This window comes from Elaeis guineensis, chromosome 2, assembly GCF_000442705.2.
Source record: "Elaeis guineensis isolate ETL-2024a chromosome 2, EG11, whole genome shotgun sequence".
NCBI lineage: Eukaryota > Viridiplantae > Streptophyta > Magnoliopsida > Arecales > Arecaceae > Elaeis > Elaeis guineensis.
Genome location: NC_025994.2, coordinates 57,726,874 through 57,738,222, shown reverse-complemented (window position 1 = coordinate 57,738,222; position 11,349 = coordinate 57,726,874). Strand labels below are relative to the sequence as shown.

The 11,349-nt window shown below is 40.8% G+C and overlaps 1 protein-coding gene across 1 annotated transcript; it reads right to left on the bottom strand.

Moving 5' to 3' along the window:
• Positions 1-7,259: 7,259 nt before the first annotated feature.
• LOC105057913 (fasciclin-like arabinogalactan protein 17) lies at positions 7,260-10,052 on the bottom strand. The gene is made up of 2 exons (XM_073251780.1): positions 8,584-10,052; positions 7,260-7,709 (listed from the first exon to the last, which is right to left on the bottom strand). The coding sequence occupies exons 1-2, from the start codon at positions 9,914-9,916 to the stop codon at positions 7,636-7,638; spliced, it is 1,407 nt and encodes a 468-aa protein (XP_073107881.1). The 5' UTR covers positions 9,917-10,052; the 3' UTR covers positions 7,260-7,635.
• Positions 10,053-11,349: the final 1,297 nt, after the last annotated feature.

Genomic DNA, 11,349 nt, shown 5'->3' with positions numbered 1-11,349 from the left:
ACCAAAAAATCCAAGTCCGACCAGAGTTTGGTAACATGCTTCTACTGCAGGAAGTAGGGGCACTGGAAAAGAAATTATCCTCAATACATTGCTCCCTGAATCCGAACAGGCCGAGAAAGAAGCAAATTATTGCTGGATAAGGTAATTATATGATAATACCTTATAATTTCTCAATTTGTGATTATACTATCTGGGTATTAGATATCGAAAGCTCTTTTAATATTTGCAATTCATTGCAGGGTCTGCAAGACAGTAGGAGATTTGAAGAAGACGAAAGATTCCTTAATGTTGGAGATAGAAGACCAGTTTCAGTTCTAGCGTTAGGGACTATTAAGCTTGTATTCAAATCTAATGTAATTATTCTAAGTGAATGTTACTTTTGTCCTTCCTTTTTATTGAATATTATTTCTATAGGCCTTTTAGCCATGTACGTTTATGAAATTTTAATAAAAAAAATAATTTTAATATCATTATGAATGGTATTAATGTGATGAATAGACAACTGAACAATGGTATTTACATATTATCACAATCTGTTAATGTAATGTACACATCCAACAAACGTCCTAAAATTAGTGATGTCTCCGATATCTACCTTTAGCATTGTAGGTTAGGTCATGTTAACAAGAACAGAATAAACAGGTTGACACAAAAAGAATCTTCGAAGTCAGTGATTATGAATCACTCCCAACCTGTGAGTCCTGTCTTCTTGAAAAAATGATCAAATCATCTTTTACTAAAAAAGATGAGCGAGCCAGTGAAGTTCTAAGTCTGATACATACTGATGTATGTGGACCTATAAACACTAGTGCTAGAGATAGATATTATTATTTCATTACATTTACAAATGATCTATCGAGGTATGGGCACATCTATTTAATGACACATAAGTCAGAATCATTTGAAATGTTCAAACAATTCCGTAATGAAGTAGAGAAACAAATTGGAAAGAGTATTAAAACTATTCGGTCCGACCGAGGAGGAGAATACTTCTCTAGTGAGTTTCTGATATACTTATAAGAGAATGAAATTCTCTCACAATGGACCCTTTCTGGAACACCACAGCATAATGGTGTATCGAAAAGGAGAAATCGAACCCTATTAGACATGGTTCGATCCATGATGGACTTTGCAAGTCTGTCGATTTTTTTTTGAGGATACGCACTCAAGTTGGCTTGTTATATTTTAAATAGTTTTGAGTAAGTCTGTAAGTAAAATACCACATGAGATGTGGACAGGGCGTAAGCCAACACTCTTTCACCTGAGGGTTTGGGAATGTCCGGCTTATGTTAAACGATTGAAAACTGATAAGCTTGAACCTAGATCTGACAAATATATATTTATAGGGTACCCAAAAGAGACCAAAGGATATTACTTCTACCTTGCTGATGAACAGAAGGTGTTCGTCAGTAATAGGACTATCTTTTTAGAAAAGGAGTTACTTAGTGAAGGAACTAATGCCTCAAAGATTGAACTGTAAGAACCAGATCTAGGGTTTCAGGGTTAGATCTTAAAATTTTTTCAAGATCAGGCGGCGGAAGACTAAAATAAATCAAAATTTATCTTATAAAATCAAAAAAAATTTAGATCTAAGATCCTATTATATGATTATTATATGGTATTAAATTAGAAATTAAAATATAAAGAGCAAGAACTACATATTGATCATATCAACATGTTTCTATACTACATCTAATGTATGTAAAATATAATAGATTAGATCTATTACCTTGCAAGTTAGATGTTCTAACTTTACTGATCCGGGCTTGAGGATGATGTTGTGAGCCACACATGTGTTCGGCCTCTAGGAGTCATCTACACGAGCCCACGAATCACGATCAAAAGTTCTGGTCCAGAAAATCAGCATAGTATGTTAGTACTGTACTGATCCTTCTTCGATGGTTGATCAAATGCCTCTTTCTTTTTGATTTGGACTCTTCCAAAGATGAGAAGTAGGAGAAGAAGTTTTAGATGTGAGAAACTCTCAAAAAACTCACAGATGGAGGAAGGAAAGAGGTGAACTCAGTAACCCTAGAAGAAGACCCTCTTCTTCTTCTCTTTGCTCTCACCTAGACACCTAATTTTGTGTCTATTATATCTCGATGCCCCAATACTCATTCTCCCTAATTTTTGCATGTCCCAAAGATCTCTCAATACTCTATAATCCACAAAAATATTAAGAAGAAATTCATCTTAAATAATGAGATATGAAGAATCCTTGTCTAGGTCAAATACCTAGTCAAGAAAAATCCAAACAGGCAAGACAAGGGGTGCCCAACTCATGGGTGCCCCCTCCTTCTTTTTCAGCTATGGACCACTAGCAAAGGGCGCACAATATGTCCCATAAAGTCACAAAAATCTCAAAAAAAATCTGGATAAAATCAGTACCATAAAGAAAGAGTTTTAGTATCCTAAAATTCTATCTCATAGAATTTGAAATCCAAACTAATTCCTACTTTGACTTAGTCCACAACCACATACCATGTAAGAGAGAAAGAGTGAAAAGCTTTGAGCATGCGTGAAAGCCTAGGAGAGAAGGTTTTGTCGCACAAAATAAGAGAGAGTGGGCGTGGGGGGCTAAGGTGGCGCAAGGTGGAATCCTAGTCTTACTAGGATTCAATCTATGACTCGTTCAAATTTGGTTTCTCGAACCAAATCAAACCAAAACCAAATCAACCCAATTAAAATAGGTCTTAACCCAATTAAGAACCTAACTTAATCAGATTAAATTAGATTTAAATCTGATTTAATTTTTTAATCGAATTAGAAATTAGGTTGACCCAAGTCCTAATTGAACTAGGAGTAGTTTTTTCTTACACTTGGCTTATCCAATAAATCAATTGGACTTGATCCAATCAAATCCAAATCAAATCTAATTAAATGATATTTAATTAGACTTAATCTCAGCCAATTGGCTTAATCAAATTAAGTCAATTAGCAATCGAATTACTAATCAATCCTCCTACAACACTTGCACTAGGTTAAATGTCAATCGTATTGATCATTTAATCCTAAAATAATTCTTAATCATTGATCAACCATTCGATCGAATCGTAAACTCTAATGTGTGTGACCTCATAAGTCCGAACCTAAGCTGATAGTATAGAAATAAATTTCTGTACCAATCGAAGTGACCATCTAGTAATGGTACCCGACGGTCGGATAGGTTGAATATGTAGAACAATATCCTTAGAACCCATACAGATATAGTTTCCATATAATTCATCTCCTTGACCAAAATGCTCATAGGACACCTCAGAGTTCAACTGTCAACTCTGATCAAATTGTCCACATTGTATTCAAAATATCAAATTCATCTCATGGATTATCCTGATCAAGGTTTTGCTAAATTGAAATACAGCGACTCATTCTTCTCCAACTCTTGGAGTGGTCAATCCCATCTTGATCACACTCTGACTTCGCAAGTACTTGACTGTACCCAAAAATCTTCCATCACTGAATTAGAAATTTAGTTAGTCCAATACCAAAGCACAGTGAGTTGCTTGCAAGTCACTGAGGCGATCTTAGGTCTAAGGGACACTTATACCTAAATCCCATCAGAGATATTCTCGACAGCAGAATGCTCTAGAGTTGGTCACGTTCAATGACGATGTACCCTTATATCTCACTTGTATGCCATACCAGTATCTCCACACTCCTTGGTTAAGAGGACAACCAATCCATATGGCCTACAGCGACCTATGCTCGATAGAAGCTGTCATTCTTATTAACGGTCCATCATTTGGTCGTGAACAATTTTAAGGACTAATCGATAAATCCTTTCTTTATCAAACTTAAATAGTCCTAAGGACTTCATCACAACAACGGAGTTCATTAGAAGATGAAAACTTGTGATGAAAATATCAAAAATATATTTTATTTATTAACAAATCAATTACAATACAAAGTTGCTCAACCGTCAACAGATTGACGATTGACTTTTGGGACATATTTTCTAACATGAACTTGATAAAGTTCGATCGGTAGAAGAACCGACACAATCTAGTAAACCCATAGAGTCGGACTTGATTGGATCAAATTCGAAACCTATTATAGAAACATCTTTAAGAAGATCTGGTAGAGAACCGCATCAACCGAATAGATACTACGGTTTCTTAGTCTGGAACGGGGATCCAGTTGAACTCGATGAGAATAATGAGAATCCGATCACCTATATGGATGCGATGCAAAGGTTTGACTCCGATAAGTGGCTAGAAGCCATGAAATCCAAAATAGAGTCCATAAAAATCAATAATGTATGGACATTGGTTGACCCACCTGAAGAGATAAAATCCGTAGGGTGTAAGTGGATCTTCAAAAAGAAAAGGGATGCAGACGGAAAGGTAGAGATCTATAAAGTCCGTCTGATTGCCAAGGATTACTATCAGCGTTATGGTATTGACTATGACGAGATATTTTCTTCTGTGGTAATGCTCAAGTCTATTTGGATTATGCTTGCGATAGTAGCACATCTGAACTATGACATCTGACAAATAGATATGAAAACAACATTCCTAAATGGAGAGTTAGAAGAAAAGATGTATATGATACAACCTGAAGGTTTCATATCCACAGATGAGTCTAAGATATGCAAGCTTCAAAGATTCATCTATGGATTTTAGCAGGTATCTCAGAGTTAGAACATATGTTTTGATAAAGTGATCAGAATGTATGACTTTATCAAGAATGGAGAGGAACCCTGCATATACAAATGGATTAATGACTTTATGGTAGTATTTCTTGTTTTGTATGTCGATGACATTCGCTTAATCGAAAATGACATCTCTGTATTACAGGAAATAAAAGTTTGATTGTCAACACAGTTCTCCATGAAAGACTTGAGAGAAGTATTTTTCATCTTTGGGATGAAAATATTGGGAGTAGACCTATCAACGAATCGGGTTCAGATCAGAACCAGACATCCAGATCCGGACCCAATCTTAGTTATTAGTATCGAACTTGGATCTGAATACCCGACGGGTCTGGTCTTGAAGTACCGGATCCAGATCCTAATGGATCTCAGATATCCAAACTCGATTTCAGGATTCGAAACTCCTCGTCACGGGTGGCCCGGATGGCGGTGGAGACGATGCGAGGCAGAGGGAGGGCACACGGAGCGACGGAGCCACGGAAGGCAGCGTGGAGGGGGAGAGGCGACCCGGATGGCAGCGGAGACAATGTGAGACAGAGGGAGGGGGCGCAGATCTCACGAGGGAGAGATGGCCCAGATCTCCTCCATCCACAGCCCTGGTGTCGGGGTTCGACCACTGACGAGCATGGGTGTTCACGATGAAGGGGGTCTTGGCCTCGTAGTGGAAATCGAGCATGGGGGCAAAGATAGTGTAGTCGTAGCCCTGACGGAAGCGGCCAGAGGATGGGGGCTCGGAGGTGGAGAGGATGTCGAGAGTGGGGGGTGAAGATGCAGATCTCGGGGAAACCAACCTCAGCCAAGGCATCAGAGAGGGAGCGCATGGCGACGATGAGATGGGTGATGAGGTTGCGATCGGTGGTGGCCTTGACCTCATTGCCGACGGCGAGGAGAGGTGAGTTTGGGCGAATTGAAAGCGAGGAGCTGGAGAAGGGAGTCGAGGGCCGACGTTGGTGTCGGGGTTCGACCGCCGAGCGGATCTCGTGGCGGAGAGAGAGAGGCACCGTCGAAGTCCTCGAGGAGACTGAGAGCTGAGAGAGAGGGAGAGAGGGAGACTAAGAGACAGAGAGAGGGTGTTGGATGGGATATTAAATATTTTTAATATATATATTATATTATATTATCGAATCTCGAGTCTATCAGGTCTAAGTATTAAATATCCAAATCCTACCCATTTACAATAAAGGGTCCAATGCTAGTACCAGATCGAAATCCATCGAATAAATACCCGCAAGTCTCGGGCCTGGACCCAATCCATTGACAGCTCTACTTGGGAGCTTTTCGATGTCGGCGCTGACTCCGCACGTAATTTGATGTAATTAATTTATGCGAGGATTCTTGGATCTCGAAACAAAGAACCGCTGCCGAAATCGGTGACGAATCGAGAGAAGGCAAAAGTTGGAGAAAAGGGAGAGGTGGTCATTGGAGGTGTCCGACGATAGCATCATCGCAGTCTTCATGGAGGATGTGGATGAAGGAACAAAAACTCCTTAACTCAACCAGATGAAAGGCTTGAGCGGCTGAATAAAGAAGCTTAGACAATGCGTGGAATTTTGTAACCACACGCGACTCGCTCTTTCTTTGAAATCCTCCGCATGATCCAATCTTTTTGAGGTATACGTACCACAACCAAATTTATTTGAAGAGCTGAATTGACAACACCATAATATCCCTCCATAGAGTATCATTATATATATATATATATATATATATATATATATATATATATATATGAATGATGAGAGCTACTTTTCTCCCTAAGTGCCTTTTAAAAAATAAAATTACGAAAGACCATGCCATAATGATCAGAAATTAATTACAATAAAAATCAAAATAAAATTTAAATATCAGAAAAGAGCCAATATTGGATTTTGAGTCACCAAAGGAATACAACTCCCGATCAAAAATTGAATTGACGGCCATTTGAACTTAGCTATTTTTGGCCTTCAATTTCAATGGCCTTTACACATATTATTCGAAACCATTTCCCAACGGATTTCACGTAGATGTGCAGGTGCTTCACGAAAAAGCTATTTTTATCTGTATCTTTTACATTTTCTTTATATTTTTTTGATTATTTTTAAATTTATAGATTTAATCTCCTTCTAGTTTCTTTTATTGTTTTACTTGTTCCGTTGAGATAGTACATACGTTTTTCTACCCAAAAATAAAAGTATATATGTTTGTAATTTTTATTTATTTAAATATTCCTTGACTTCTCATAGTATGTATTTATAGACTTGATTTAGTATATTCTATTTTCGTTTTATCATGTAACCATTTTTTGTTTCATTTCCAGCCATGCTCATTCTTTTTTTCCTTTTTAAAGAAAGAAAAGATATTTTCTCATTCTACTTTATTATGCTGATTATTATTTCGGTCCCCATTGTTTAATTTTTCTTTTTTTGGTGAACTTTAATTCTTCTTTTTCATAATCAGTCCTGTACATATTTTGATTGTACCCAATGATGTACAACTATTTCTTGTTCTTCGACGCTTTTATCTCACAAAACTCACAAATCCCAAGACCGGACCATTCTAAAGAAAATATAATTCATAGCAATAGCAACTGTTTAAATAAAACATGTAGAGGAAATTAATATGCAATTGCTACCAGCAAATGGGCCTTCTAATGCCCAAACAATAACATTTTCCCCTTTATTTAATACACAATATCTCCCACCAGCTTAATATTTAAGCTTGCACACCGTTCCTTTTCCACAACAGCAAAATTTAACCGAGTATAGGTAATTTCACATCATACCGTATAAAAAAGAATTATCAATGAACAGTTGTGATTATTGGAAATTGACAACCAACAAAAACATTTCTATACACGCATGGACATCTCTGCTCTCCAGTATTTAACATACAGCACTCCTTTTTTTTTAAAACCCTCCCTCATGTTATTTTAAAGAATTTAGGAGAGGGTACACCTTAATTTCTCTTCCATTTGAATTACCTTCTGTTTGAGACACCCTCTTTATCTATTGGCAACTGGTGAAACGAGCCCGCTGACCAAAAGCCCCCACCATTTGGCACCCGAGTTCTAGCAATTTCCCTGCATTACAAAAATTAAACACAATTATTCCCCACCTAAAGTAGAGGCATGCACAATAATCATTACCACTTCTGCCCCCCCTCACCTACTACCATGTCCAACTTTTTAATGCCAATCAATATAGACAACATACAATACCCATAATATCCCCTTGCCTGCGAGCTAAATAATTCCCCTTCACGAAAGAGCGCACTTTAAAGCAAAAGATACGGTGGACACCCGGCCGCATCGAAGACTAACGAGAGTCCTCTCGTTGCCTACGGCTATTTCAGGAATCCCCGGACCCCAGAAGATCAAGGAGAGTTTTTTTTATATTTTTTTCCTCATTTGGAAGAGTGAGAAACAGTTCACGGACAACGACGCTGCCAGCTTTCGCATCTGACAGCTAATAATAACGAACAATCAATAACTAAGAATTATGATGATAAAATAGATATGGAAACAAAAGAACAGGGAAAAATATCATGAGAAAAGAAAGAAAGAAAGAAAAAAAAAAAGGGCAAACGATGGAGACCCTCCACCATATACACCCACCGACAAAAGCACACGCATAACTGCCTTTACTTTAAGTCTTGCTGCTTTAGACTCCATGCTACAGTCACCTCTCGGTGAGAATAACATTAAATTTCACCATCTAATCAGAATAAATCTCGTCCATATATACTTTTCCCGGTTAAATCAATATTATCAAGAAAGAACACTTCCCGCAAAGTAGATTTCGTCAATATTAAAAAGTTCGCCGGAATATTCCTATATCCGCCACCGATAACATTGCAGGAAAATGCATAAATAATTGACCATAAATTCAGGAAAATGCATAAATAATTGACCATAAATTCATCAAAAGTAAGATAGAAGAATGATAATTACTGACCTCTCCTCGGCTTGGCGGCCTGGACGGTCTTCCGGAGGGCCGTCGGCGCGACGGCGGCGGGAGTCTCCTCCTCCGGAGGGAAAAGAACGGCGTCGATCCCCTGGACGGAGATCCGACCGTCGGTGTAGATATCGGGGTCGAAGAGATAAGCGGAGCCCTCACCTTGGCCGAACTTGACGGAGCCGTCAGCCTCGCGCGCGACCACCTTGTGGGGCAGCCGGAGCGTGTCGTAACGCACCTTCCCGAAACGCCGCACCGCGTTGTACATGCTCTCCTCCGTCTGATACTCCGGGATCAGGTGGTAGTACACGATCTGCTCCGGAGCTCCGGGCTCGCTCAGCTGATCCGCCGTCAGCTTTGCCATGGCCTCGTCGTTGGGAGCGAGGACGGTGAGGACGTAGCCCTCGGAGACCAGACGGCCCATCTCGGTAGCCAAGGATGTGAGGTTTACTAGAATGTCGGCGAGTTCATTGTAGCCGCCGTAGAGTAGGAGGGTGTGGATGAAGTCCTTGACCTGGCTCTCGCCGTCGAACCAGTGCTTGCCGGAGCCGGGGCCCGGGGCGGGGGCGGGGGCGATGGACGGGCCAGGGGCCATGGCGTCGTAGATGGGGAGGGCCGGAGGGGAGCCGGCGGGGGCGGGAGGGGCGGGCTTCTTGAGGCGGTGGGTGCGGGGATCCACCTCAGGGGCGCCGGTGGGGAGGATGGCGGATATGGAGGCGAGGCTGCGCCGGCGGTTGAAGTCCTCCTGGACGGATCGGGGGACGAGAAGGCGCTCGATGCCGTGAATCACACCGTCGGGGCGGACCACCGCATCCGGGTGGACCACGGCGGCGATGTCCACCCTCTTTGCGGCGCCGGAGCCGGAAAGATGGAGGTGGTCGGCGGCGAGGGTGCGATGGCGGGCGGCTTCCGATGTCGGCCACGAATCGGAGCCGATCTGGGTAGGAATAACATGGAATAAGATCAAAGTCTGGAGGGATTTGAGATTTCTGGGTTCCAACAGAAATCGCTTGAACTCAGGGTCCAGATCGCGCTCCAGGGCTTCGTTGCGGGGGGCGAAGATGGTGACGTTGTGGCGGCCGACGGCGTCCTCGAGGGTCTGGAGAAGGAGCGCCTTCTCGACGAGCTCGGCAAGCTCGGTGTAGTGGGAGTCGAGGAGGGCGACGAGGACGGAGTTGGAGTTTATCTGGCCGGAGCCGGAACCGGAGGAGGCGGAGGGCAATGTGGACCGGGAGATGGGGTTCTCCGGCAATGCGGGAGAGACGCTGGTGGCGGAGATCAGTAGAACAAGAAAGAGGATCCTCGAAGCACCGCCATAGATCTGGGAATCCATGGCGCCGGAGGAGAAGAAATCCAAAAGCCTTCTACTCTCTCCCTCTATCCTGTGCAGTATTATTACTCTGCTTTCCCTTCCCTTTTCTTTTCTTTGGCTTTTATTATTTGGTAGAGGGGGTGAAGATTTGGGTATGGGGACTTAACTGGACTTTGTTTCTTTCTGAGGCTTTGTTTATAAGCAAATGGACCGTCGGGTACGCGGAGGGCGCAATAAGACACGTGGCAATTTGCCGATGCCTCAGGACAGGCTGGTGTGGGGACCACCGACCGCCTCTCGGTCCACGGGGCTGCGTTTTAACTCCAGTAAATCGAGAATAAGGACATGTAAAATGACTCTTTTAGTCTGTTTTTTTTTTTTTTTTTTTGATGTTATATTAGTAGAGAAGAAACCATGTGACGTGGGAAGGTGGACGGGGGTGGTGTCATGAAGCCCCCCCTCTCTCTCTCTCTCGCTTGCTGGGCGTGGAAGTAACTCTTTCGAAAAGCAGTTGGGACGGATTCCTTTTTTTGACAGTTATGCCCCTCCGTGATGCTGACGTCAACAGGAGCAGGTTGTTTGCGCGCGCCGCCTGGTCCGAATTTGGGCTCAAATTTAACCCGTCCATTACAAATTCTGAGTCATAGAATGGTAACAAATAGTACATTACATGTCACTCTTATTTGTTATTCAGAAAAAACTATATTATATTATATTTATATTAATTTAAAGGGAGCATGTTTATGTATAATCATAGAGTTGTTTGAGATCCACTTGCTAAGTTGTTTGGGAGCAGCTCCATTTTAGCTGTTTATTAAATGAGTTGGTTTGAGGTTATCTGCAAGTCAAATCAGATTTGAGCTTGCAACTCCTTTACCACTATTAAATAATTTTAATTTTATATAATTTTATATTTGAACTTGATACCCCTCCCTCGGGAAGACAGGTGGCAAGCAGTGGGCTGCAAACTATTGACAAAATAATTGTTGTTATAAAATTGTTCAATTTTATCCTTAAAAAATATCTTATATGAAAAAAATGACCCCTTCTGATATAAACTGAAATTTTTTTTAACACACAATCAATATAAAATTAATAATATTATCCCTTCTACACCATAACATAACCTCCTAATTAAAAAAAAATCTATATATAGATAGAAGGTATCATCTTCCTTATTTTTACCATAACTCTCTAGTGAAGGAGTCTGTAAATGGATAGGAGATATCTTGCTTCTTATTTTTAATATAGATTAGTCTAATGTATGGACAGAGAAAATTCGACGGTTACAGAAATGATCCTCCACATGGTGCATTAATGTTGCAGTCAAGAGCTCATGGCTCGACATATAAGGTATTATCTGCTCTGACAGATGAGCCTCATAATTTTGTCCTAGACAAGATATCTCATGTGGGAAGAATTATTTTTTTCTATATATGTTAAAATCTTTTTTG

Coding starts and splice junctions, on each gene's coding strand:
- LOC105057913 (XM_073251780.1), bottom strand. CDS start 9,916: ATGGATTCCCAGATCTATGGCGGTGCTTCGAGGATCCTCTTTCTTGTT. Junction 7,710..8,583: donor GGCCGCCAAGCCGAGGAGAG/GTCAGTAATTAT, acceptor TTTGTAATGCAG/GGAAATTGCTAGAACTCGGG.